This window comes from Gigantopelta aegis, chromosome 3 (assembly GCF_016097555.1).
Source record: "Gigantopelta aegis isolate Gae_Host chromosome 3, Gae_host_genome, whole genome shotgun sequence".
Taxonomy (NCBI): Eukaryota; Metazoa; Mollusca; class Gastropoda; order Neomphalida; family Peltospiridae; genus Gigantopelta; species Gigantopelta aegis.
This window is the reverse complement of record NC_054701.1, coordinates 89058922-89082458: the sequence shown is the minus strand read 5'-3', so window position 1 is coordinate 89082458 and position 23537 is coordinate 89058922. Positions and strand designations below refer to the sequence as shown.

Genomic DNA, 23537 nt, shown 5'->3' with positions numbered 1-23537 from the left:
ATGAAATCACCTAACCTGTGCTTGAAGTAGGCCAACGCAGATTTTCACAATCTGTTATATTTGTATAGTCATTATGTTATTAGTATGTAAATATGGTAGAGAAATAAACCACAACTTTAAAAACCCAGAATATGTTTGTGTGTTTTGTTCAAAATTATGTTGGTATGTACATCTTATAGCAGTGGTTCCTAACACTGATGGTAACCTATATAAAGCATTTAATACATTTTGGAGAGGTAGATCAGTTAACAAGTAATACAAAATCAGGTGATCTTTAATACAAACAACACATTTCATAACCCACATCCAACATTTAGCATTACATTATTGTGTTTCAGCCCTACAGTGTCTTATCCATACCCTAGATTTTCTCGCACAAATATTAATTACATGGAAAGAAGGATTGACGCAGGAAATGTACTATCAGAATAGTGTCATGATTTAGCTGTCCATGCCTTTTAAAAATGCAGGGTGATGTCAGCTAAACACAACCACTTTCACGTTTAAAATGTTTCTGTTATATTAATAAAAAAATTTACCTTCTGGGACAACAACCTCAAAAACAGATATGTTCTTTTCCGAACATTCACTCCATTCATCAAGATCCAAAAATGAAAACAATACCTGTGTAAATGGTTCTCATTTAAACTGTGAATGTTATGGTGGAAATGATGCATATTGTTTTATCAACAGCACATTCCAGTCTTTGCTTGCTCCCCTCCACACTCCCATGGACAGTTTCAGGAGATTAGCAAACTGATCGTCTTGCAATAAACCGTTTAATACATTTTTATTGAAACTTCATTTGGTTTCTCGCCTAGCACCATTCAACCCCTACAATTACCCACAGCAATCGGCAATGCTGTGGAGTTTTAAAATTCTCCACGGCACTTTTTTGCTGGACTATATATATATTTTTTTCAAGGCATGCATTTTTGCCGTGGACAATTTCAGGGGTTGCCAGGTGACCTTGAGCTTGCTTTGATTCAGCTCATGGCGAAGATTGCATTCTGCTGACTGTAAATGTGGCACTACAATGTATCAAGATAGCCAACACACACAAACATATACCATGTACGTCAGTATCTCACCAGTCAGAAATAAACAGTATGTTATCACTTTCCGTAAATTGTAGAAAACGTGGATATTTCTCTCTTTTCATAAATACATAACCTGACCAGTCACCAATGGCACTTCCCCCAATTTCAATAGACTGGTCCAAACATCCCAACAGCCAAGAAATGGCTACAAATCTTCCAATAAGTCCTCTGTTTCCTATTGCAGTCACGTGACAGAACTTCCTTCTATCTCCTTTGCTCTTACGCTTGGGTTAATTTAAAATGAAATATTGTTATACAACAGCGTCAGTTTCAAATAATTTCGTACAGGTAAGATGCAATTGTTATTTTAAATTTTTTGCCAAATAGTTGGGAGTCGTCAGAACAACTACAAATGTATACAGACGCTAGTAATGTGGGGTATGGCGCCATAATGGGAAAACATTGGTTATATGGTCAGTGGGATGAACATATGTTGCAACACCATATTAACATCAAGGAATTATTTCCAATTGTTCTAGCTTTGGAGCACTGGGGACAGCAACTGGGTAATAAATCAGTTTTGTTCTTTTCTGATAATAATACAGTGGTAGCGATAATAAATAAACAAACATCGCCCAATACCGTAATGATGGGTCTTGTCAGGAGATTGGTATTAGCAGCCTTGAGATTCAATATTCATTTTAGAGCCAAACATATACCAGGAAAACTAAATGTACTGGCTGATTACCTGTCTCGTTTACAGGTGGCATACTTTCACCAAGCAGCCCCACAGATGGACAGAATTCCAGCCACAGTTCCACAGCAGTTATTGCGCATTTAAACGAGTCCTTCGACTCATTGATGCAGCACTAACTGATAAGTCTAAACAGTTATATCCTAGAGCATTCATTTGCTACAACAATTCATACACACAACATTGCATATGCAGTGCTCCCTGCCAATTAGTGTACATACAGTGGCATTATTCATTGCCCACATGGTGGACATAGGCTTTGCTAGTTCAACCATCACAACTTATATGTCAGCTATAGGATATATACATAAGTTGGGGGCCTTTAAAGATCCCAGTTTTTCATTATTCGGAAAATGCTAGCAGGATTAAAGAAAATAAATAAAAGACAAGATTTCAGGCGCCCACTGACAAAACATATATTGTATCAAATTATAAATGCTCTGGATGAAGTTTGTCCAACAAGATACAACAAACTTATGTTCCGATCAATGTTTTTACTTGCTTTTTATGCATTTTTGCGCATTGGGGAAATCACCTACAGTGGAAACAGTAGGAATATTCTACAGACAAAGAATGTGCAATTCTTCAAAAAGGGTTTGCAAAATCCTTCCAGAGTGGAGATAAGTTTTCACTCTTTCAAGGGTCATTATCACACTGCCCCAATTGCCCTATCTCTTAATGCTCAAGCGATACATACATACTTTATACAGGTATCTACATCTTCGAGGTTCTTCTCCGGGTTGTATTTTTGTATTCCCGGGAGGATCTACGGTTTCTTACAGATATTTTTGCAATATATTGAAAAATGCATTGCTTGCAGCAGGATATAGGTCCGAACATTACAAAAGTCACAGTTTTAGAATAGGTGCTGCTAGCACCGCTGCTAGTCGAGGGGTATCAGAGGCAGAGATACAAGCTATGGGCAGGTGGAATTCTAACGCGTTTCAGCGATACATTAGAATCCCATCTTTCGAATTATGGTGAATTAGTTTACACTACTATCATACAGGCAGTGGCATCGGATGAATGGCATTCTTGTGGCTTACTGCATGGAAATCCTACTTTTACTGAGGTGAATCCATGGGATTTTCTTACTTTAATAGCTAAAACTAACTTACTGCATCGAATGCATGGCATTCTCGTAGCTTCTTACATAAAAATAAAAATGTGTTGATAAAACATGCATTCTCACATCTCAATACAAAAAACTGCGTCGGATGCATGGCATTCTCGTAGATTATTGTAAAAGGGAACGTGTGTATTTAAAGGTTCTTGTGAATCAACCCTAGATTGTATGTACTTACTATTATTAATAGCTTTAATAAACCCAGTGCTGTCGTGGATCATTGTATCGTATTTTTATTCTGATGGGTGTTTCGATTCAGGTTAGGCTGATATGGCCTTTTAAGTCAGTCAAACTGCTGTGGGTGGGGGTTGCTAGTTTCAGCTATTGCCGGCTGGCAGTAGCTTATCTAGCAAGGTGGCGGATTTCCCCCACCTACAACAGTGCTTTTCGCATTTATTATGTAATGTTACTATGTCATTTCACTTTCCTGAACACCTACTTTTGTCAGGTGTTTACTATTACATAATGTGATGTGATGTTATAATTTTATGTCGTTTTTAATAAAACGGCAATTTCAATCTAACCTGGTTTACTGGTTGTTTTTACCTAATGTTCTACAGTTCAGTTAGTTTTATTACAAGTAGCTTGTAATTTATCTGATATAATCCGGACTTTGTAAATCAACAATTAAATACAACTGTTTTTAATTGTATTTAAGAGGTCGGTTATAATCATAAACATATGTCTTTGTATGCCATTTAGCAGGACGCAAAAGGACTGCGTAAGGAAGATCACGTTGGCTAATTAAATAGCCTCGCGTCGTGACGTCACTTAACAACAGCGTCAGTTTCAAATAATTTTGTACAGGTAAGACGCAATTGTTCTTTTTAATTTCCCACCACCTTCCCCGTGTCTTGCCACCATTATCAAAATGATCTCTTGTTAAGAACGATTAATAACAATGGCTTCTAATTTATGTTATATACTGACATATGTTTTTGATTTGTTTATAATTAACACACGGGATATCTTGTACATCAGATGTTTAATGTAACACATTTTTGTTATATACATTAAATGTTTTCATATTGATACGTTCAAGAACAATTGACATTTCTTCATATACTATTATGTAGAGTTAACAGATGGGTGGATTTCCCCCACCTACAACAGTGCTTTTCGCATTTATTATGTAATGTTACTATGTCATTTCACTTTCCTGAACACCTACTTTTGTCAGGTGTTTACTATTACATAATGTGATGTGATGTTATAATTTTATGTCGTTTTTAATAAAACGGCCATTTCAATCTAACCTGGTTTACTGGTTGTTTTTACCTAATGTTCTACAGTTCAGTTAGTTTTATTACAAGTAGCTTGTAATTTATCTGATATAATCCGGACTTCATAAAATTAATTAATAACCACTGGGTTTATGACGTTTTTTTGTTTTTTTTGGTCACAAACAAGTAAACTTCTTTGTATATGTTGTTTTTACACAGAAGATATCACTCAACCATCAAAGAAATCTGCAGCTCTTCTCCGTTTCCTCTGAGGTAGCTGTAACAAATTGTCTGTGAGCGACACCTCACTGTCTTGTTTTGGAGTGCTACTCGTGCTCCCTGGGGTACCGGGCAACGAGTTCGGAGTTCTCCCTGGAGTCTGTCTCAAGATTGGTGTCTTGTCACCAGGCAACCGATGGACGGGTGATGGTGTGTAGCTGTCTCGCAGAGCCTTGTCGGTGTGTGTTTTCACCCCGAGGTGTCGACTGGCCAGACGCTGTGCAGCTGGGGACATGGAATTTAGTCGCTCTGTCGTAGTTCTGCCAAGCTTGGGACTGAAACCGTAAACAACACAGTAAAAATTATTATATACATGTTAGGTGTGAACAAAATGAGATAACTAAACACATCTAAAAGTTGCTTTGATTGCAAGACTCATTTTTCACTAGGACTCCATAAAATGAAAATCACAGGTCTATAATACATGTAATTATATTGTAACAAAAAAAAAAAAAATCATTCATGCATTCATTTCAACTTATTTTTGTGCTTATATCCAATTAACATTCAAGCACACACTCCTGGGCACACACCTCAGCTATCTGGGCTGTCTGTCCAGGACAGTGGGTTAGTTGTTAGTGAGAGAGAAGATGTTATTATCATTAACATGATATTTCCTATGACACATAAGACAAAGCTTATTAACATCAACAAATAAACCTTACCCAGCTAAACTATTACTAGCTTAAGCTAACATACATAAAACAGCTTGTCAATATATACTGACATCCAAAAGAAACTTTACAAGGCTTTAAAAAAAACTGTATTATAAAAAACCAACAAACGGTATGGTGGGATATGAAAGCATCATCTAAACATGACAATGCACATCAAGATACATGCAAAATGTTTGTAAGATGGTTTCTAAATTGGTTCTTTTCAATTAACAACAATATTTATTAAATTATTCAAATTTTATGTATATATAATTTGATTAGGACGTCAGTATGTTGTATTTTGTATAATTTATAAACTAACTCACCTGGCTAAATTCCTCGTCACCTGTTTAATGGCGTCCTGTTTCTTGGCACGGTGACCTTTACTCGCCTTCTCGGCCAGCTCAAGAGCCAACTTGTCTCTCTGGGGAATATTCGGGATCTGTAGACAGAAAATAAATCACAGTTTGACCCCAGCTAATAGCAGTGTATTATATAGATATATATAATTTTACTATTTTATTTTATATGCTTCGTAAACATAACATCGTTTGAACTGGTCTGTTATACATGCAAGTTATACATTCAGGATTCAATCTTCAGATTCATGTTTTGGGGAATCATTGACTTTCCATGATTTTCATGAGCCGTACCAACCCCCCTGCACTGAGTCAAGTATCCCTGCACTTGAAAAATGTATGGGCTACATATAAGTACTTCAATTTTGTGCCAAACTAGAGGAGTTGTAAAAAATTTAATTTTATCGAAAATGGGCAATGAAAGAAAGAAAGAAATGTTTTATTTAACGACACACTCAACACATTTTAATCACGGTTATATGGTGTCAGACATATGGTTAAGGACCACACAGATTTTGAGAGGAAACCCGCTGTCGCCACTACATGGGCTACTCTTTCTGATTAGCAGCAAGGGATCTTTTATTTGTACTTCCCACAGGCAGGATAGCACAAACCATGGCCTTTGTTGAACCAGTTATGGATCACTGGTCGGTGCAAGTGGTTTACACCTACCCATTGAGCCTTGCGGAGCACTCACTCAGGGTTTGGAGTCGGTATCTGGATTAAAAATCCCATGCCTCGACTGGGATCCGAACCCAATACCTACCAGCCTGTAGACCGATGGCCTAACCATGACACTACCGAGGCAATGAAAGATTCCACTTTCTAAATATTTTGAGGGAAGTGGTGTCTTATTCACATTTATAGGTCCTTTTACTCGATACAGTCAAACCTATCAAAACCAGACCCTCTGTATATTCAGAATTCCCTCAAAACTATACATTTGACATGGTCTCTTTTTACATATCACAGTACAGAACGTAACCTCTCTAAACTGGACACCCCTTTCAATGGGAAACTCTAATTTGTCCCATGGATGTCCGGTTTAGCAGGATTGACTATATATTGAAGGAAGTATTTTTTGCCACATACATTACTATCATCGGCTACAAGATTCTATTTGGTATAATGCAACAATAAACTAACAGCCGCACAATCACAAATGATGCCACCTTAAACACCGGTCCTGGTGTTGTTGAGATTGGCGTCTGGTTGCCGTCCAGCCTGAATGGCGTCCCCTCTATCTGACCCCAGGTCATCAGGGGTGACTCGTCCACGCCAGGGGCTGGTGATGGGGTCCCCACGAAGCCGTAACCGTTGACGCTGGGCGACGGCATGGACACGACTTCCTTCCCGTCGTGGCCGATCTTACCGAGGTCAGCCATCGCCTTGAATGACGCGGCCTGCTCCATTAGCTGCTTGTTCCTCTCTACGTTGTGCGGGTTGTAGTGGAAGCGGGTGTTCGCGTGGATGATCTCACGCGGCTTGTATTTCTTTAATTCTATCAGCTGCTTCGCACTCAGTTCAACTCCTGAAAGAAGAAAACTGTCCTTGAAATTGATTTTACCATAAATTTAAAGTTTGGAAAAGAATGTTAATCAAACATGGTCTGCACTTTTCCAGATAACACATGTGTACTTACCATCAGGTACATACATGAGGGCGTTGTTTGGTTTGTATGTCCAGGTGTCTACTGTTGCCTTGTTCTGTTCTATGGCAGCCTGGTCCTCAATGCTTGGAAGAGCAAGTTTTTCTTCATGTTCCTGAAAAAAAAATACAATGCTCTCAATTATGTCTGGCCACCCACAGGCCATCCACTACATATACATGGCTGTTAACAAAAGTAAAATGTTGTGACTGAAATTTCAAGGTACAGGGCATTCAAAATGGTAATGTTTTATATGACAATTGTAGTCCACTTTAAACATGTATTTCTCCCATCCCACACCATGTTATTTATTTTATTGGACAAAAACATTAATTTGATGGGTCCTGCAGTGAACCTATATTAATGGAAATAGCAGTGGCATAGGCAGGATTTTGTAGGGGGGGGGGGGGGGGGGGGGGGGGCGGGCACTTGTGTAGTGGGATATGACACAGGAACCTTTTTAAAGTTATTAATAAGCAAAACAGTAAACATTTCCTGGGATTGGGGGGGGGGGGGGGGGGGGGGGGGGGGGGGGGGGGGGGGGGGGGGGGGGGGGGGGGGCGCTGGAAAATAGTCCTATTAGGCTGACATTTGCTGGGGTGTTCTTTCATAAGCTACGGCCCTAGTACGGGCATTTTTTTAAAGTTTGCATTATTACCTGATATTATTTATTTAGGCTTGACCGCTAACTGATGGACAGCAAATCAAATATTCAAATACATTTACATCGGGTGGCCCTTATGTTATTGCAAATTCATTATGGGAGGGGGAGGGGGTCGTTAAAAATTGAGGTAAAAGCCAATGTCTGATACTGCATTACGCTAATGTTGAATAGTCCTTTGTTGATCTTTGTGTCATTTAACAATACGTAACGCAAAATCTTGCAGTTTCAATACCCCTCTCCCCTTGTAACATTTTGTGACCTTGTCATATTTTACTTTGGGGTCTTTAGTAATACATATATGTTAAAATAAAATGGCAATGACTGGTTGCATTTTACTTTATGAATTAACATTACGTTGCACAATAACCACCACCACAACCCCCCTCCCCCAATTACGTTTTGTCACATCCCATAATTCCCACACTCCTTAGTGCATGTTGCGTAGTTCTCGATTGATCCCATTATTCAATCGTAAATAATAAAGAAGTAACATACCGCTGGTCGGTAAATGTTATATTTGACCGGATCAACTTTATTAAGTTTCAATATCTATAATTCGCAATCTAATATCTCCCAGCAGAACTATTCCATTGTAAGTATTCAAACTCGCACGTGCTATATGATGTGACATCGGGTATGGCCATGACTTCAAAGGGAGTGAGTAGCACATTTAAATTAAAGGTGGGTTTTTTTCACTTAATTTACAACTACTGTAATAACGTTTTTTTTTGTTTTTTTTAATTACAAAAACCATACCAAAAATGATTTAAAAATAATAATAAAATATTTGAAAAAAAAGTACGAAACATATGTACACACCTTTTTACAAAATAAGATCGTCTGCTTAAAATAGCACAGCAAATGATAGTGCAGGGTGCACATTAAGTCAATACTTTACTTTCTACGTCCGTTCGGACTATGTAAATAGCGGATTGGACGTGTTGCGATAGATCCCAAATATGTGTTAACGCAAATGGATGAATTAAAACAAAAAGTTGTATTCTTCTACCAAAACTGTATTATATCAGACAATGTAGGCATTATTACTAAAAACTACGACACAACAGACTGTATCAAAACAGGATAAAACTAATTTGCATATCCAGGTCAAACTTTTTCGTGAAGTGTTCGTAATCGATCGGAAAACCAAAACGAAACTTGTTAGATGTCATTTTTTTTTTAAATATATACAATTAGCTAAATTTTAAAACATTTTTATGAGTTCAAGTATCCGTGATAAGAGCAACTTTGGGAATCTTTATTGGGAAATTGAGAAAAGGTTTGATATTGGATTGGGAATTTACGTTAGTTACCTAAAGGGGGGGTCAGTGGGGCAAAGAAAACGGCCGAAGTGATCGGGCTGATATTACGGAAAACGAAAACGGCCGAAGTGATTCTCATTTAAAAAAAATAAAAAAATAAATAACGACGGACAGTTAACAGCCATGCATATACACACAGCGGCCTTTAGGAAAATATATAGAAGTGAAATACTGTGAAACCTTGTTATTTCATACAATATGGAATTTATTACAAAATTATTATGAATTTCTACAGAAATCACTCATATGTGAAGAGTTGTCTTCCTTGAATCGAACAGTCCACTATATTTCATGACATACATCATCTACCACAGAGATTCAATGTCCACCCCCCCCCCCCCCCCCCCCACAAGATGGGCTGACAACCAAAAATGGCTACAAAGAAAGCAAATGAGTTTATTAAAAAAAAAATATATATCTCAGCATCACTCCACCAACCCAACCCCACCAAACAAATAAAAAGTGGTTATGCCATCAGACTTCTAGCTGGTAGGTACTGGGTTTGTATCCCACCTGAGGCAATGGGGGATTTTTCATGCCAGTACCGGCTCCAACCCAAAGCGAGTGCACTGCTAGGCTCAATGGGGAGGTGTAAGGTCACATACACTGAGTTTCACCCACTTCACGGGTGCGATTATGGGTGCGTCTCCCGAGTGTATAACACCCCACATGGGGGATGATTACCCAGCATGCACTGCAGGTTCTGTGTACCCCGGGCTCGTGTGATACCGAGATAGATCAACTGACAGCAAGCGTGGAGCACGGCCCTGTCAAGTAGTCCCATACCGAAATGGAAATACTGCGGCTTCACCATTCATCTCATCATCATCCATGTTCATAATGTTTTTTTGTGGGTTTTTTTAATGTCTTTGTCTCTGTGTTAAATGTTTGTGGCGGGTTTGTTTTTTAAAGTTTCAATGATGTAGAACTTATAGTTAGTAAAAAATGGAGTTAAACTTAAAAGTCAAACTCTAGACTGTTTCAGCAGCCAGAAAAGTAATGCCTATATCTTGCCTGTTTACATCGTAAAAGTAATGCCTATATCTTGCCTGTTTACATCGTAAAAGGCGATCATTTGTTTTTGGAAGTAACAATATTACCTTGGACTGTTCACCTTCCTTGTCATACATCCAGGCATGTTTGTCTCGATGTCTCTTTTCTCCTTCCTTGAGAATTTCAGCAAACGATGCATTATCTTCACTGGTATTCTTCGACAAGTATTGGTCCAGACTCAAACCACGCGATTTATCTAAAACACACAGAGATATAGATGTAGGATATACTCAATACCCAAATAACAAATTTAGAAGCCATGTTTATATACTGTTTGTATGCATGTATGTCTGTGTGTACATGCTTGTGTGTGTGTTTGTGTGTATAAACCATTGACGCAAATATTAAATGACCTAGAAAAGCATAACTCGTATCAGAGAAACATAATTATTAAATTTATATATGAAGCTCGCTGGGCACTACATCAAATACACAATAACACCCACAAATCCAAAAACTAATGTGTTAAGAAAGCCATGTGAATATTTTAATTTCTCACTGTCTGTCTGTTTATCTTCACTCTGGGTCTCTTCTGAGGGACCAGTGTCCTCCGTCCAATTTGACCTGGCATCTGGAGAGCTTTTCCGTGCACTGTGATCAGGAGTTTCAAATGTTGCTGGAGAATTGTCTGATAAAGATATACTGAAGTAATTATAAGTTTGTAACACTAACAGGTCTTCATAATTTTAAACATGTAACCATAATTATTGCATTCATACATGTAACCTTAGGACCGTAGTGAAAAACAATTTACAAATTTCGATCATGGTTTATGCAAATTAAGTAAAATTGTAATCTTACTAATAACTCATTTTACTAGACGAGGTAATCCATTACATTACAAGTATTTAGTAACAATACCCCTTTTGGACCGGCCTCGGTGGCGTCGTGGCAGGCCATTGGTCTACAGGCTAGTAGGTACTGGGTTCGGATCCCAGTCGAGGCATGGGATTTTAAATCGAGATACCGACTCCAAACCCTGAGTGAGTGCACCGCAAGGCTCAATGGGTAGGTGTAAACCACTTGCACCGACCAGTGATCCATAACTGGTTCAACAAAGGCCATGGTTTGTGCTATCCTGCCTGTGGGAAGCGCAAATAAAAGATCCCTTGCTGCCTGTCGTAAAAAGAGTAGCCTATGTGTCGACAGCGGGTTTCCTCTAAAAACAGTGTCAGAATGACCATATGTTTGACGTCCAATAGCCGATGATAAGATAAAAAATCAATGTGCTCTAGCGGCGTCGTTAAATAAAACAAACTTTACTTTACCCCTTTTGGTGTTGTTTAATTCAAACTTTTATAACATACATTAAGATGAACATTTATCAGGGCTAGCTCTAGCTGCCACTCACCAAATTCGCCAATTGCGTATTTCAAAAACAAGTGACAAATTTTAATTTGCAGGGTTCAATGCAGAAATTTTAATTCACTTGCTGCTGGCTGGTAAATGACATATATTTACTAGCCAAATCTCTTCATCCACTCGCCACAGTTTTACTGAATATATAATTTTATAAAATAAATGTATGCCAATGTCCCCAGTAAATGTCCTGTGCATAACATACTGCACATGTTCAGGTGAAAAAATAAGGCCAAAAATAAATGCATATATAACAAATTCTGATAATCTAAGCCATAGTTGTGCATTTGCTTCAAAATCCTGCTATGCTAATTACTAAGATATGTTCACCTTGTTTATGCTTACTAGGTCCAATATTTTGTACTTGCCAGTTGGCTACTACATTTTAAGGAACAGTCACCTGATTTAGTGAAATATATTTTGTTAGAAAATAACTGGTATTCTGCAGTTTTTAAAGTCTGAAAGATAATTTGACAAAATGTACTGCAGGGCCCCATTCCACGAAGCGATCTTAGCCCTAAGATTACCTTAAGCACATAGCTACCCTATGCACTTAAGTTCATCTTAGGGCTAAGATCGCTAGCCCTGTTTATAGATCTATGTAAAGTTTATAAATCAAGTTTTACTGATGTGGACTTATAATTTGTAAGAAATCAAGCTAATCAAAATACCTATAATTCTGACCTTTTTTATTTTGTAACGGTGAGACATATCTAAGACAAGAATAACTGAGAAAGAAACATAAACCTACAAACACTGGATGCATCAGTGCCTGGTCTTTGCGTAGACTGGCGATACTGCATCTGAATTTGTCGAAGTTTGGCATGGTCGTTCTTCTCCAGTGCCTCAAAGTACTCGGCCTGTGTGTAGAGTGATGGGAGATCAGGGAAGAAATCCCTCGTTATGATCTCATCGATATTCTGTCAAAATAAAAAATATATAATGTTTCTGAAATAATAATTATCTACACAGTAACAATGCCTACAAGCATCTGTTGAAAATACATGCAATGTGGACATGAAGTGAACTTACAGTAGGATATATATGTACAAAGTGAAAACAATCATGTGGCATGTGTATGTTGTCGACCATATTTTGTTTCTTCATCTTCTGTTTACAGCTTGTATTGCCCTTATTACCAGTTCACCTGAGTCGCTTTGTCTGGGGTTGATTTGCACTGTAAACTGGGTCATTTTGCACTAGCTTTTTACTTTTGTTAATAAATCAACAATCATTTCTGTTCAGGACTCTGAAGTTTATAATGTGTGATAACTGTCATTTAGACTGGTAACAATTACATTACATTAATGTTGTATTACTTGAGAGTAACAAAACTTTAAAGTACCAGTCAAACACTTTTATCTAGCATTATGAACAGAAAAAACCCCCACCTTACAAAGCATAAATATATTTATTGGGGTGGGTGGGGGCACTTCTCCTACGTTTTCAATTCTAGGTGGGGGCACTTCTCCTACGTTTTCAATTCTAGATTAGGGCCTGGACACAGATCCATTGTTTTTATGTGGCATTATTGTTTGTCAGACTCTGACAGTACCCATGAAGTGGCAGCAGCTGGTTTCCTCTCATTATACAGGGCTAGCTCCAGATCAGCAGAAAATTACGCCAAATTATATATTAAACTTCCAAATTTTATAGATACCCAGTTATTTTGTAACAAAATATTAATTAATACTTAAAATTCTTTTGTAAAATTAAAATAAAATTGGCAACTGGTGAATTAGGCGAGTGCCAGAGCTAGCCCTGTTACTGTGTGATTCTGGCCCGAGTACTCGGACAGTTAGTGAGAGCTAGCCCTGTTACTGTGTGATTCTGGCCCGAGTACTCGGACAGTTAGTGACAGCTAGCCCTGTTACTGTGTGATTCTGGCCCGAGTACTCGGACAGTTAGTGAGAGCTAGCCCTGTTACTGTGTGATTCTGGCCCGAGTACTCGGACAGTTAGTGAGAGCTAGCCCTGTTACTGTGTGATTCTGGCCCGAGTACTCGGACAGTTAGTGACAGCTAGCCCTGTTACTGTGTGATTCTGGCCCGAGTACTCGGACAGTTAGTGACAGCTAGCCCTGTTACTGTGTGATTCTGGCCCGAGTACTCGGACAGTTAGTGAGAGCTAGCCCTGTTACTGTGTGATTCTGGCCCGAGTACTCGGACAGTTAGTGAGAGCTAGCCCTGTTACTGTGTGATTCTGGCCCAGTACTCGGACAGTTAGTGAGAGCTAGCCCTGTTACTGTGTGATTCTAGCCCAAGTACTCGGACAGTTAGTTAATTTACGAGAGCTGGATGGACAATTGAACATAGGATTGTTGTTGTACACTAGAGTGGGAATCTTTGACTACTGTTTGAAGAATTTATATAGATTGGTCTTTGACGGTTAGAGAGTTAATAACTGTCCAAATGTCCGTCTATAGTCCTTCCCACTGGGAACGCCTTTTATCATACTATGGAATTCACTACAAGTTATATTTATGAGCAGATTGATAATTAAATTGCACACAAAATAGTATTTTTTTTTGTTATTTCCCAAACAATTTTACTTTTCTTCTTATGTGAAACTAAACTGAAATAATTTTTTAAAATAAAGTATCTTTGTTGAAGAACGGGGCGACTATAGCTATTATACCATCAGAGTACTCAATCTAGTGTGATCCTAGCCCGAGTACTCTGACTGTAAGAGAGCTAGACGGACATTTGGACATAAATACGCTCTCATTACAGTCAGAGACCAACCTATGTATATTTTTGGCAATTCCTGACTACCAAACGGTAGGCAAAGATTCCCGCTCTAATACCACAACAATCCTATGTTTGACGTCAAATACCTTTACATCGATCATTTTCGAGTTAACTGATACAAAAAAATCCACATATTGATCACTAATACACATACTACAGAAAGAAACCCGACAGCACCCACATTCAGCTACGCTTCGTGACACTCCATCGCAACAATTACAAAGCTCGGCGATCTATTTCGAGACGTAGATCACGTGATCACCACTGGGCGATTCCGCCTTGTGCAGCAGTTACAGGGGTTGTCTCATACCAAGCGACGTTACAACATGGAAAAGTTGGCTAATGCCGTTTTGGATGAATTTGGATTTAATTACGTCATTAAACCAAAACAATTACACATTATTGATTCCATTTTGAATTTGAAGGTTACTTTTGGGGTGTTATCGACAGGATACGGCAAAATTATGTGCTACGTACTGCCTCCTCTTTTGAAAGATAAAGTAAGTAGTAATTTAATTTGATTATTTTATGTTTTATGAATTAGTCATTAGTACAGTAGTAGAGTGTAACGCTCTTGAGGGGATGGGGTATAATAAGATGTATTCCGAGGCATTAAGGGGACGGATGGCAATGCTTGTTACTGCAAAATCAAAATTGAATCGGTGCATAGCTCATTCGATCTTTAAAACTTATCTTGCAAAATAATTATAGTTGTTTTGCTATTCAGACCAAACTAAAAAATATTGAAATTTGTTTTGTTTCACAACACCTCTAGAGCACATTGATTTATTAATCACTAGCTATTGGATGTCAAACATTTGGTAACTCTGACATGAGTATTGGAGATGAAACCCGCTACATTAGCAATGGATCTTTTATATGTACTTTCCCACAGCCTGGACAGCACATGCATTGGTTGGAACGACAAAAAAATCAATCGGTTGAATGGATCCATCGAGGTTGTTCGATCCTGCGACGCGAACACTCAAACGACTGAGCTGAAACCCACTCCCTAAGAAATATGCAGAAATGACTCAAATGTGAAACTGGTGTAATATCTCATTAAAAAGCAAACAGAAAAATAAAGAGAAAAAAGGCGCTAGGATACTAGTAAATTAATTAATAAAAATAGTTCAAATTTTGTTTTGGGTTGGTTGTAAGTATTCTGTTTGCTTAATAACTAATTTTATATGAACGATCGTTTTATCCAAGCAAATGTAAATCACATATATGTATGGTAGTTAATAATTACTGACAATGCATTAACCTACGTAGAACACAGCCTAATTGTTTTCAACAACTGAACAAAGACCGATTCTGTAACACAATACTCAATGATCAGCTGTAGACAGGAGTTCCGTCATAGTAGACAAGCTGACGCCTAGGGACCGATGGTGATGAGTTTCGCCGTATGCATGTATGGCCACAAATGACTGCCAAGTCTGATGTCGGGAATTAACCTGCTTATATCAGTTTGATGTTCAAGTACGCTCGTTGCTACCACCATTTCTGATCAGGGCCACAAACTGTACTCAGAACGAGAGGGTGTGTGGGAGTTTTAAAAAAAGGTTTACAACTTTTTTCAGCGTAGAATGTAGCCACAATTAATGAGATTACCCATCGATACGCATTGGCATATAACAGTACGACAATGATATATGTCGCTGATTTACAAGTTCTTTTTTGACTGACGTTGCTGCTGATTTGTTTATAAAAATAATAACCTCTCCGATTAAAAAAAAAAATTCAAACACAATTTTTACATTTTAAACAGTTAAAACAAAGACATGTTGTAACGTCGCTTGGTATGAGACGGCCCCTGTAACTGCTGCACAAGGCGGAATCGCCCAGTGGCGATAACGTGATCTACGTCTCGAAATAGATCGCCAAGCTTTGTAATTGTTGCGACGGAGTGTCACGAAGCGTAGATGAATGTGGGTGCTGTCGGGTTTCTTTCTGTAGTATGTGTATTAGTGATTAATAATGATCGATGTAAAGGTATTTGATGTCAAACATAGGATTGTTGTAGTATTAGAGCGGGAATCTTTGCCTACCGTTTGGTAGTCAGGAATTGCCAAAAATATACATAGGTTGGTCTCTGACTGTAATGAGAGCATATAAATTTATGTCCAAATGTCTGTCTAGCTCTCTTACAGTCAGAGTACTCAGGCTAGTGTGATCCTTGAAACCATATTAACTACAGCCTATAAAAATGTGTTGAGTGTGTCGTTAAATAAAATATTTCCTTCTTATGCTAGGGATGTAACCGAGTTCAGGGCTTCTACTTCTAGAATTTTTATAAAATCCACTAGCCATGGGATCAGTGAATATTTTTTTTTACTAGCCATTATTAAAAATTCACTAGCCCTACTTTACTTTAAGTTGATACAATTTTACTAAATAATAGTAAGAATCAGATATGTCAGCCATGGCTTTAAGCCTTAAAAACACTAACATTGGGGGGGACAGGTTATTGAAGCCTATTCATATTTACAAAATAGACTTAACTGCAACATTTGACAAACAAAAATTCACTAGCCGTTGGGCATGGCAATAGTAGTTATTTACTAGCCCAACATTGAATATCACTAGCCATGGGAGTTGGGCTACCATAATCTAGAAGCCCTGGAGTTAAAAAAAATAATTTTTCACAACACTCGGGCTCAGCTGTCAACAAACCTCAGTGTATGTATCTTCATCTAAAACAAGTTTCTTCTTTTTCTTATTTGTAGTTGTATCGTCTTTCTTATTTCCATCTATAAGTAACAGTCTTTTATTGTTAACGCTTTGTAAAGCCATGACATTTATCTTTTTAAAAATATTAACACACCACGTTCTTCCAACATTGTTATCATTTTGCACCGGAAACGACGATTTTACCGGAAATTAGTCAGATCGCGAGTGGCTATATGCGAGGAAACCGTATAAAATAGAAATAGCCACTTTATGAATATGAATATGAATAACATGTTCTGGTAGGGATTCCTCGGATTCTCCAACATATATATATATATATATTATTATTATTATTATTATTATTATTATTATTATTATTATTATTATTATTATTATTATTATATATATATATATATATATATATATATATATATATATATATATATATATCGTTAAAAAGTGTATGTTTTTCTCTACATGACAGGCTTGTTTCGTGAGAGAGTTGAATTATTGCTCTCACTCATCAGATGTAGATTTAATTACACCGTCAACGGAAAGCTGATGACGTAATGGACTCTGTGACGTCGAGGTTACGTCACTATGCAGGTCTATAGGTGATGTGTGGTATGCGCACAGAAGGTATTTGCGTCTGTGTCGACATGCTGATACGAGTTCATTCTTGGAGTTTAGTGTGCTGGTTTCAGGTTTATACATTATGAACAGTTTTTCCTTCAGGCAGAGGTTACATCTTTTGCTCGCTGGAGAGTATGATTTTGCTTTGGATAAAATTTTCCACTTAATGGTGTATGGGGTTAATCTATCCTTCAGTGTCCAAATGTACTGACTTAGCGCTGTTGCGTTCTTCTGTGTTGCGTTTTGAAAACTGCTCGTGTGCGCAGTATATCTCGTCTTAAATGTGTTCTCGGTCAAACCAACGTATGTTTCTTGCTTGTTGTTATCGAGTGTATTAACGGTAGCTTGATATAACATGGGCGGATCCAAGGGGGGGGGGGGGACCAGGGGGACGCGTCCCCCCAAAAAATTGTTCAAGTGCCCTCAAAATGTCCAAGTGCCCTTTTTGTTTGTAGAATTTTTTTTTTTTTAAGTAAACAATAATTATATTGTAGATAAATGAAATCAAGATTTTCGTGTACATGCGCAAGCTTGCAGATATGTGTCTGTGTTATTGAGTCTCAATGGGGCCCCATTGAGGTTCTAACGCGAGTGACGCCAATTTACTTCATTATTGCTAGTATATTATGACGTAGAACTGTAGGAATTCATATTAATTGTAAATATCAAAACTTGTAGTAAGGTGCCCTTTTGACGAGTCAATGTGCCCTTCTTTTTTGGTCCCCCCCTAAAAATATTAGCTGCATGCCTAATGTTGGGAAAATAATTTCAGTGCATAACAAAACTCTACTTCAACAACACAAAGACAAAGAAGCCGTTCCCCCCAGAGAATGCAACTGTAGACGAAAAGCTGAATGTCCACTTGAGGGCAAATGCTTGCAGAAAGGAGTAATATATTATATTACTCCTTTCTGCAAGCATTTGCCCTCAAGTGGACATTCATATTACTCCTTTCTGCAAGCATTTGCCCTCAAGTTGACATTCAGCTTTTCGTCTACAGTTGCATTCTCTGGGGGGAACGGCGTCTTTGTCTTTGTGTTGTTGAAGTAGAGTTTTGTTATGCGCTGAAATTATTTTCCCAACATTAGGCATGCAGCTATAGCTAATTTTAACGGTGTTTCGATTTATAATTTTGTGGAGAGGGTTGCTTTTGGGAAAGCACTCATCGAGTAATCTGAGGAACTGGTGACCTACGTTGGTTTTCACGTTGGAGCTATATGGTGGGTTGTACCAGGTGATGTTTCTATTGCGGTTGTTTCTGCGTCTGTTGTTTTCTGCTGTTGGGGTGTATTTGAGGTTATAGTTATATCCGCTCTTGAGTAAGGCTTCCTTATATGGGCGTTTCGCTTCTTCAAAGATGCACTCATTCGAAGATATATCAGAAAGCCTTTTATTTATTGTTTTTGGTATACTGCGGATGATATTTGGAGGGTGGTTGCTCTTGTTGTGGATGTATAAAGGTGTGTTGTTTGGTTTCATATAGGATTTGACTGAGCTCTTTTCAAGATCTAGAGTTACGTCTAAGTAATCTACAGATTTTTTGTTGGCGACTATGGTGATCTTGAGTTTATGGTTTGCAAATATTCTGCAAATATCTTTTTTGATTATCTCTATGGTTCTCGGTGACTCATTGAATGCAGCTAGGCCATCGTCGCGATATAGTCCTATATTGTTGCCGTATTTGGCATGTAGTTCTGAAAGAAGAAAGAGCCCGACTATTTCGCAAATTTCTGCTCCACGTAACTACCCATAGTTACATCAAACCGTGATTGTTTGCTTCTTTTGCACCATGCCTTGCTGTTGTTAAATAGCAGTGAATTTCTTGCTTGTAATATTATTTCCATCTCATCGCTAGAAATATCGTCGAATTTGGATGCGAACTGTAGGGCTTGTTTCACGAGATTTTCTGTTATGGACGGATAAAAATCACATATGTCGAAACATATGAAAGAATAGTTGGATTTATTGGATATTGCTTTAAACCACTTAATCACGTGTTCCTCCACTGGTTTGTTCTGGTTGTGTTCAGAATCTTTCTGTTGATTCTCTCTAAGATGTTTTTGCTTATTATGCCAATTTCCGGTTTAGATGGGTTTATTAGTCTACAGGTGGGTTTATTGGAGAAGTTTGGTTTGTGGTCTTTTAACGTAATAAATGCTTCACTTTTTGCTGTTGTATCTATGCGGTCTGCTAGATTTAGTTTTTCTGCAATGTGTTTGTCTTTAGTGGTTATCTCTTGTTCTGAGTTCTGTGGCGCTGTTTTATATGCTTTGGTTGTGTTGCTATCTAGTAGTCTGTTGTAAGTGGTGGTGTCTAGCTTGTAAAAGTTTGTGGTTTTATCGGCAGGTACGAGTAGTTTCTTGTCATGTTTTATAGTGTTTATGTCCTTAGCGAGTTTTCGCTGTAGTTGGTTGCTTGATGTGTTGTTAAATTGTAGATTTTTAGCTAGTCTTACCATTTTTTCTTCGAAGTTCTTGAGTTCTGGTATAGAAAGAGGGGATTTGGTGGTGTTAAATCCGTATGTTTCTTTCTGTTGTGTTGCAACTTCGGGATTGAGGAAGAAGAAAGATCTCCATCTTAATCTCCTTAGGAATGACTCGGTCATATATATCACTATCCTTTACACAGTGTTTTTCCCCCACTGCCCCCTTTCTTTTCTACTCCTTTGAATTCCATCTCGTCTCTCCCGATCTGGCAACTCCTATATTTCAACTTCTTTCGCTGTCCACCTCCACATCCCAGTCCTTGTCTCTCCAATCGGACAGGTGCTTATCTCGTGTGGCTATCCGTGCCACACACCTGTCATTTTCCATCAGCTTTTAGCTGTGGGTTTAGTCTGACCACTTCGGAGAGTGTTCAGTAGTTACTTCTGGCATTGTTAAGAGGCACTTGTAACTACCTACGTCGCTCCCCTACTACCAGTGGTCGTTAGTGTTTTAATTTAACTCTTGAATTTTTAAATTGATGTTGATCATCACTCCATGTTTGCACTTACCTTAGTTTGACACCCAATAACTGATGTATTTTTTCGTGCTGGGGATGTCGTTAAACATTCATTCATTCATTCACTCACTCATTTGTTCATTCATTCATTCATTCATTCATTCATTCATTCATTCATTTGTTCATTCATTCATTCATTCATTCATTCATGCATTCATTGCAATTACAAAATGTTTGACATTCAATGTACTCTAGTGGTATCATAAAAACAAAAAGAAGACTGATAATAAAATTTGGAATATTATGTTCTGCATGAAAACAAATGCTTGCAGACACACTCCAGATTATGTTTTTAGTATACAAAATACTATTAGGAAGGCCTTCGATATGTTTGATAGAGGAGAAAGAACGTTTTTTCCTTTACAATGGCTATTATAAAACTATTGTCTGGTCCTTAAATTTTTTTTTTTTTTTTTTTTTTGGGTATAAATGTGGAAGTATGTGGTATTTGTTTTAGTTAGGATTTGTATTTAATGTTTTATTTGCAGATATTGCCTGCTATCAGCTTTTGTAATTAATGTATGTTTTTATTTACAGCTTGCCTGCTGTCAGCTTATTGTGTAACTAATGTTTTATTTTATCCTTAGCCAGGTTATGTCAAACAATAGGCTGGTAACTTGTAATTGTGGTAATCGTTTCTTTCAGCTTACACTGTACTAACGCACGTTACTTGCCTTGCATGTTAACTATTGTTCTCAAACTCCTCTCCCAAGCCCATCAGGGAATAAAACAACTTGTCTCTAGTGTTCAGGTTTATTTCTCCTGCTAAGATTATATTGTCAGGCCAGATTTCATTTTTAAAGGTGGAACTGCAAGTATTATTTGAAAGTGGATATTATCTGAAAGGTTAGTCTGTATTTTGTTTTATTTAATATATTTATGTTTTGTATACATGCATTGTTAGTTAACTCCCTTAGAAAGTACTGTGGCTAGTTATTGTTTAATTACTTTATGAATGTATAAAGTAATGAGTATTTATATTGGGTATATAGATTAAATTACATTGAATTAATATTTGTTCAAGATAGCTGGCTTAAAGAAAAACTACAATCTGAATGTCATCTTAGTTGTGTATGTGTATTTGTATATGTATGTGTTTTAGTTCATCGTGTTTAAAGATATGTGATTGTCAATAGTTTCTTTTATATGTCTTGTATTTGAATTGTAGATTGTCCTGTTCTCTTTCTGTGTGCTGGAGGATCCAGTTTATCTTACACCCAGGTGTCATCTACCTGGTATGAGTTTTTATGTATTATGTTTATCAAATATCAGTTTTTCATGTATAATTGTGATATATGACCAGTTGTATTTGTCATGTTCATCAAGTGTACTTATTATATGTATTTGCTTTATGTTATCAAATGTTTTTATAGTTTGGCATTAAATACTTAAGATTTAAAGCAGGATAATTCAATTTACATTATTTTTATGATGAGATGAATATGATTAAAAGATATACATTTGCTTAAATTGTGATATAAATGTTATGTATACGTAAATTATTTTACTTGGTGACATATACATGAATTCTATATGTATTCTATGATGTGATATGTATTGTTGTTTTATTGTTCTTGTAGGGTGTTTTTCCTTGTCTTCAATTTGTGTGACATCGAATAAATTGTCTGGACCCACCCGTAGCTGTTTTCCTTTCTGTGTTTGAGAAATGTGAAAAATCTGACACTGCTACATAAATACCACTAGAGAACATTGATTGTTTTATCATCGGGTATTGAATGTCAAACATTTAGTAATTTGACATATAGTCTTAGAGATGAAGCCCGCTTTTTTATTAGTAGCAATGGATCTTTTATATGCACCATCACACAGACGGAATAGCACATCACGGCCTTTGATATACTAGTCGTGGTGCACTGGCTGGAATGAGAAATAGCCTAATGGACCCACTGACAGGGACCGATTCCAGACTGACCGCACATCAAGCGACCGCTTTACCACTGGGCTACCTCCACCCCTGGATGGTGAGAACGTCCGTATCGTCCAATAGGAAAAGTGGTTTCATGTACAGAGTCTTTGGTCTCAATTCCCTCAGTGGAGGCTGGAGTACCTGGCAGTGAATTAAGGTAGTCCACAATCCTGTCTGCCCAGAATTTGAAAGTGGGAGGGGCAAGATTGGAATAACTCGTACTACTGGCATAGTATCTACACTATTAAGTGAAACCGATGTTGGTGGCTGTAGGTAAAGAAGCTTGATATTTCTTCTTAACAAGGACCTTATTGATGTCCTGTTGACACCTTTCTCATTTCAAACAGCTTGTGGCTTGCTTGTGATCAGCCATTCCATATTTATACTCTTCAAAAAAGTAGAGAAACCTGAGATATTAATATCAACTATTAGACCGAACATACGTTTTGACCAAAGACATCCTAATAAAGAACGTTCAGGTCCGTTTATCAACACACCGAAACACATTCAATAGTTTGCACATGCATCAATAACGCACTTGCCCTGTACACGTGCGTGGGGTGTCATTCTCGATTTTAACAATTTCCAGGAAGGTCGATTAATCACTGTGGAACATTATTTCTGTCAATCGTTTTCATTCTATTGATCATACAGTTGTAATTGTTTTGTTTTTAGTAATTTTTATTGTTTGAATTTGTGATTTACTGATAAAAAACATCAACTTTCAAATTTCACTTCTGACCCCAATCGTCTTTCAAGATCTTTGATGGTCATAAAACCTACTGTAATACTGAACTACCGGTTGTAATGTTTGTCCAGTTAATTCACTATTATCATATAACCATTCCCCACAGCTACTATACCGTACAATTTTGGCAATTCTAAATTTTTATTAGTTCCCCTACTTTTTGAAGAGTATATATAGTGCACATCCAGTTTCTTTGTTTTTCTGAAATAGTTAGATGGTTGTTGTGTCTTTGAAGTGATATTTTTCGTGATTTGCATCTTTCTGCGTTCGCTTTACACCAAGTTCAATATTCTTGTAATTCGTTGCTTTTGTGCACGT

General features: G+C 37.5%; 1 protein-coding gene across 2 annotated transcripts; it reads right to left on the bottom strand.

The window, feature by feature from the left end:
• Positions 1 to 258: 258 nt before the first annotated feature.
• LOC121369286 (splicing factor ESS-2 homolog) lies at positions 259 to 17091 on the bottom strand. 2 transcript variants are annotated; one of them, XR_005957590.1, is made up of 9 exons: positions 16912 to 17091; positions 12235 to 12403; positions 10624 to 10752; positions 10172 to 10320; positions 7080 to 7200; positions 6610 to 6968; positions 5405 to 5520; positions 4025 to 4697; positions 259 to 3292 (listed from the first exon to the last, which is right to left on the bottom strand). XR_005957590.1 is itself a non-coding variant. In XM_041494250.1 (8 exons), exons 1-8 carry the CDS (start codon positions 17029 to 17031, stop codon positions 4373 to 4375), a joined length of 1488 nt encoding a protein of 495 aa, XP_041350184.1. In that variant the 5' UTR covers positions 17032 to 17091; the 3' UTR covers positions 3887 to 4372. The 2 variants fall into 2 exon arrangements, 1 of the variants encoding a protein (XP_041350184.1); XM_041494250.1 differs by lacking the exon at positions 259 to 3292 and having other exon boundaries at positions 3887 to 4697.
• Positions 17092 to 23537: the final 6446 nt, after the last annotated feature.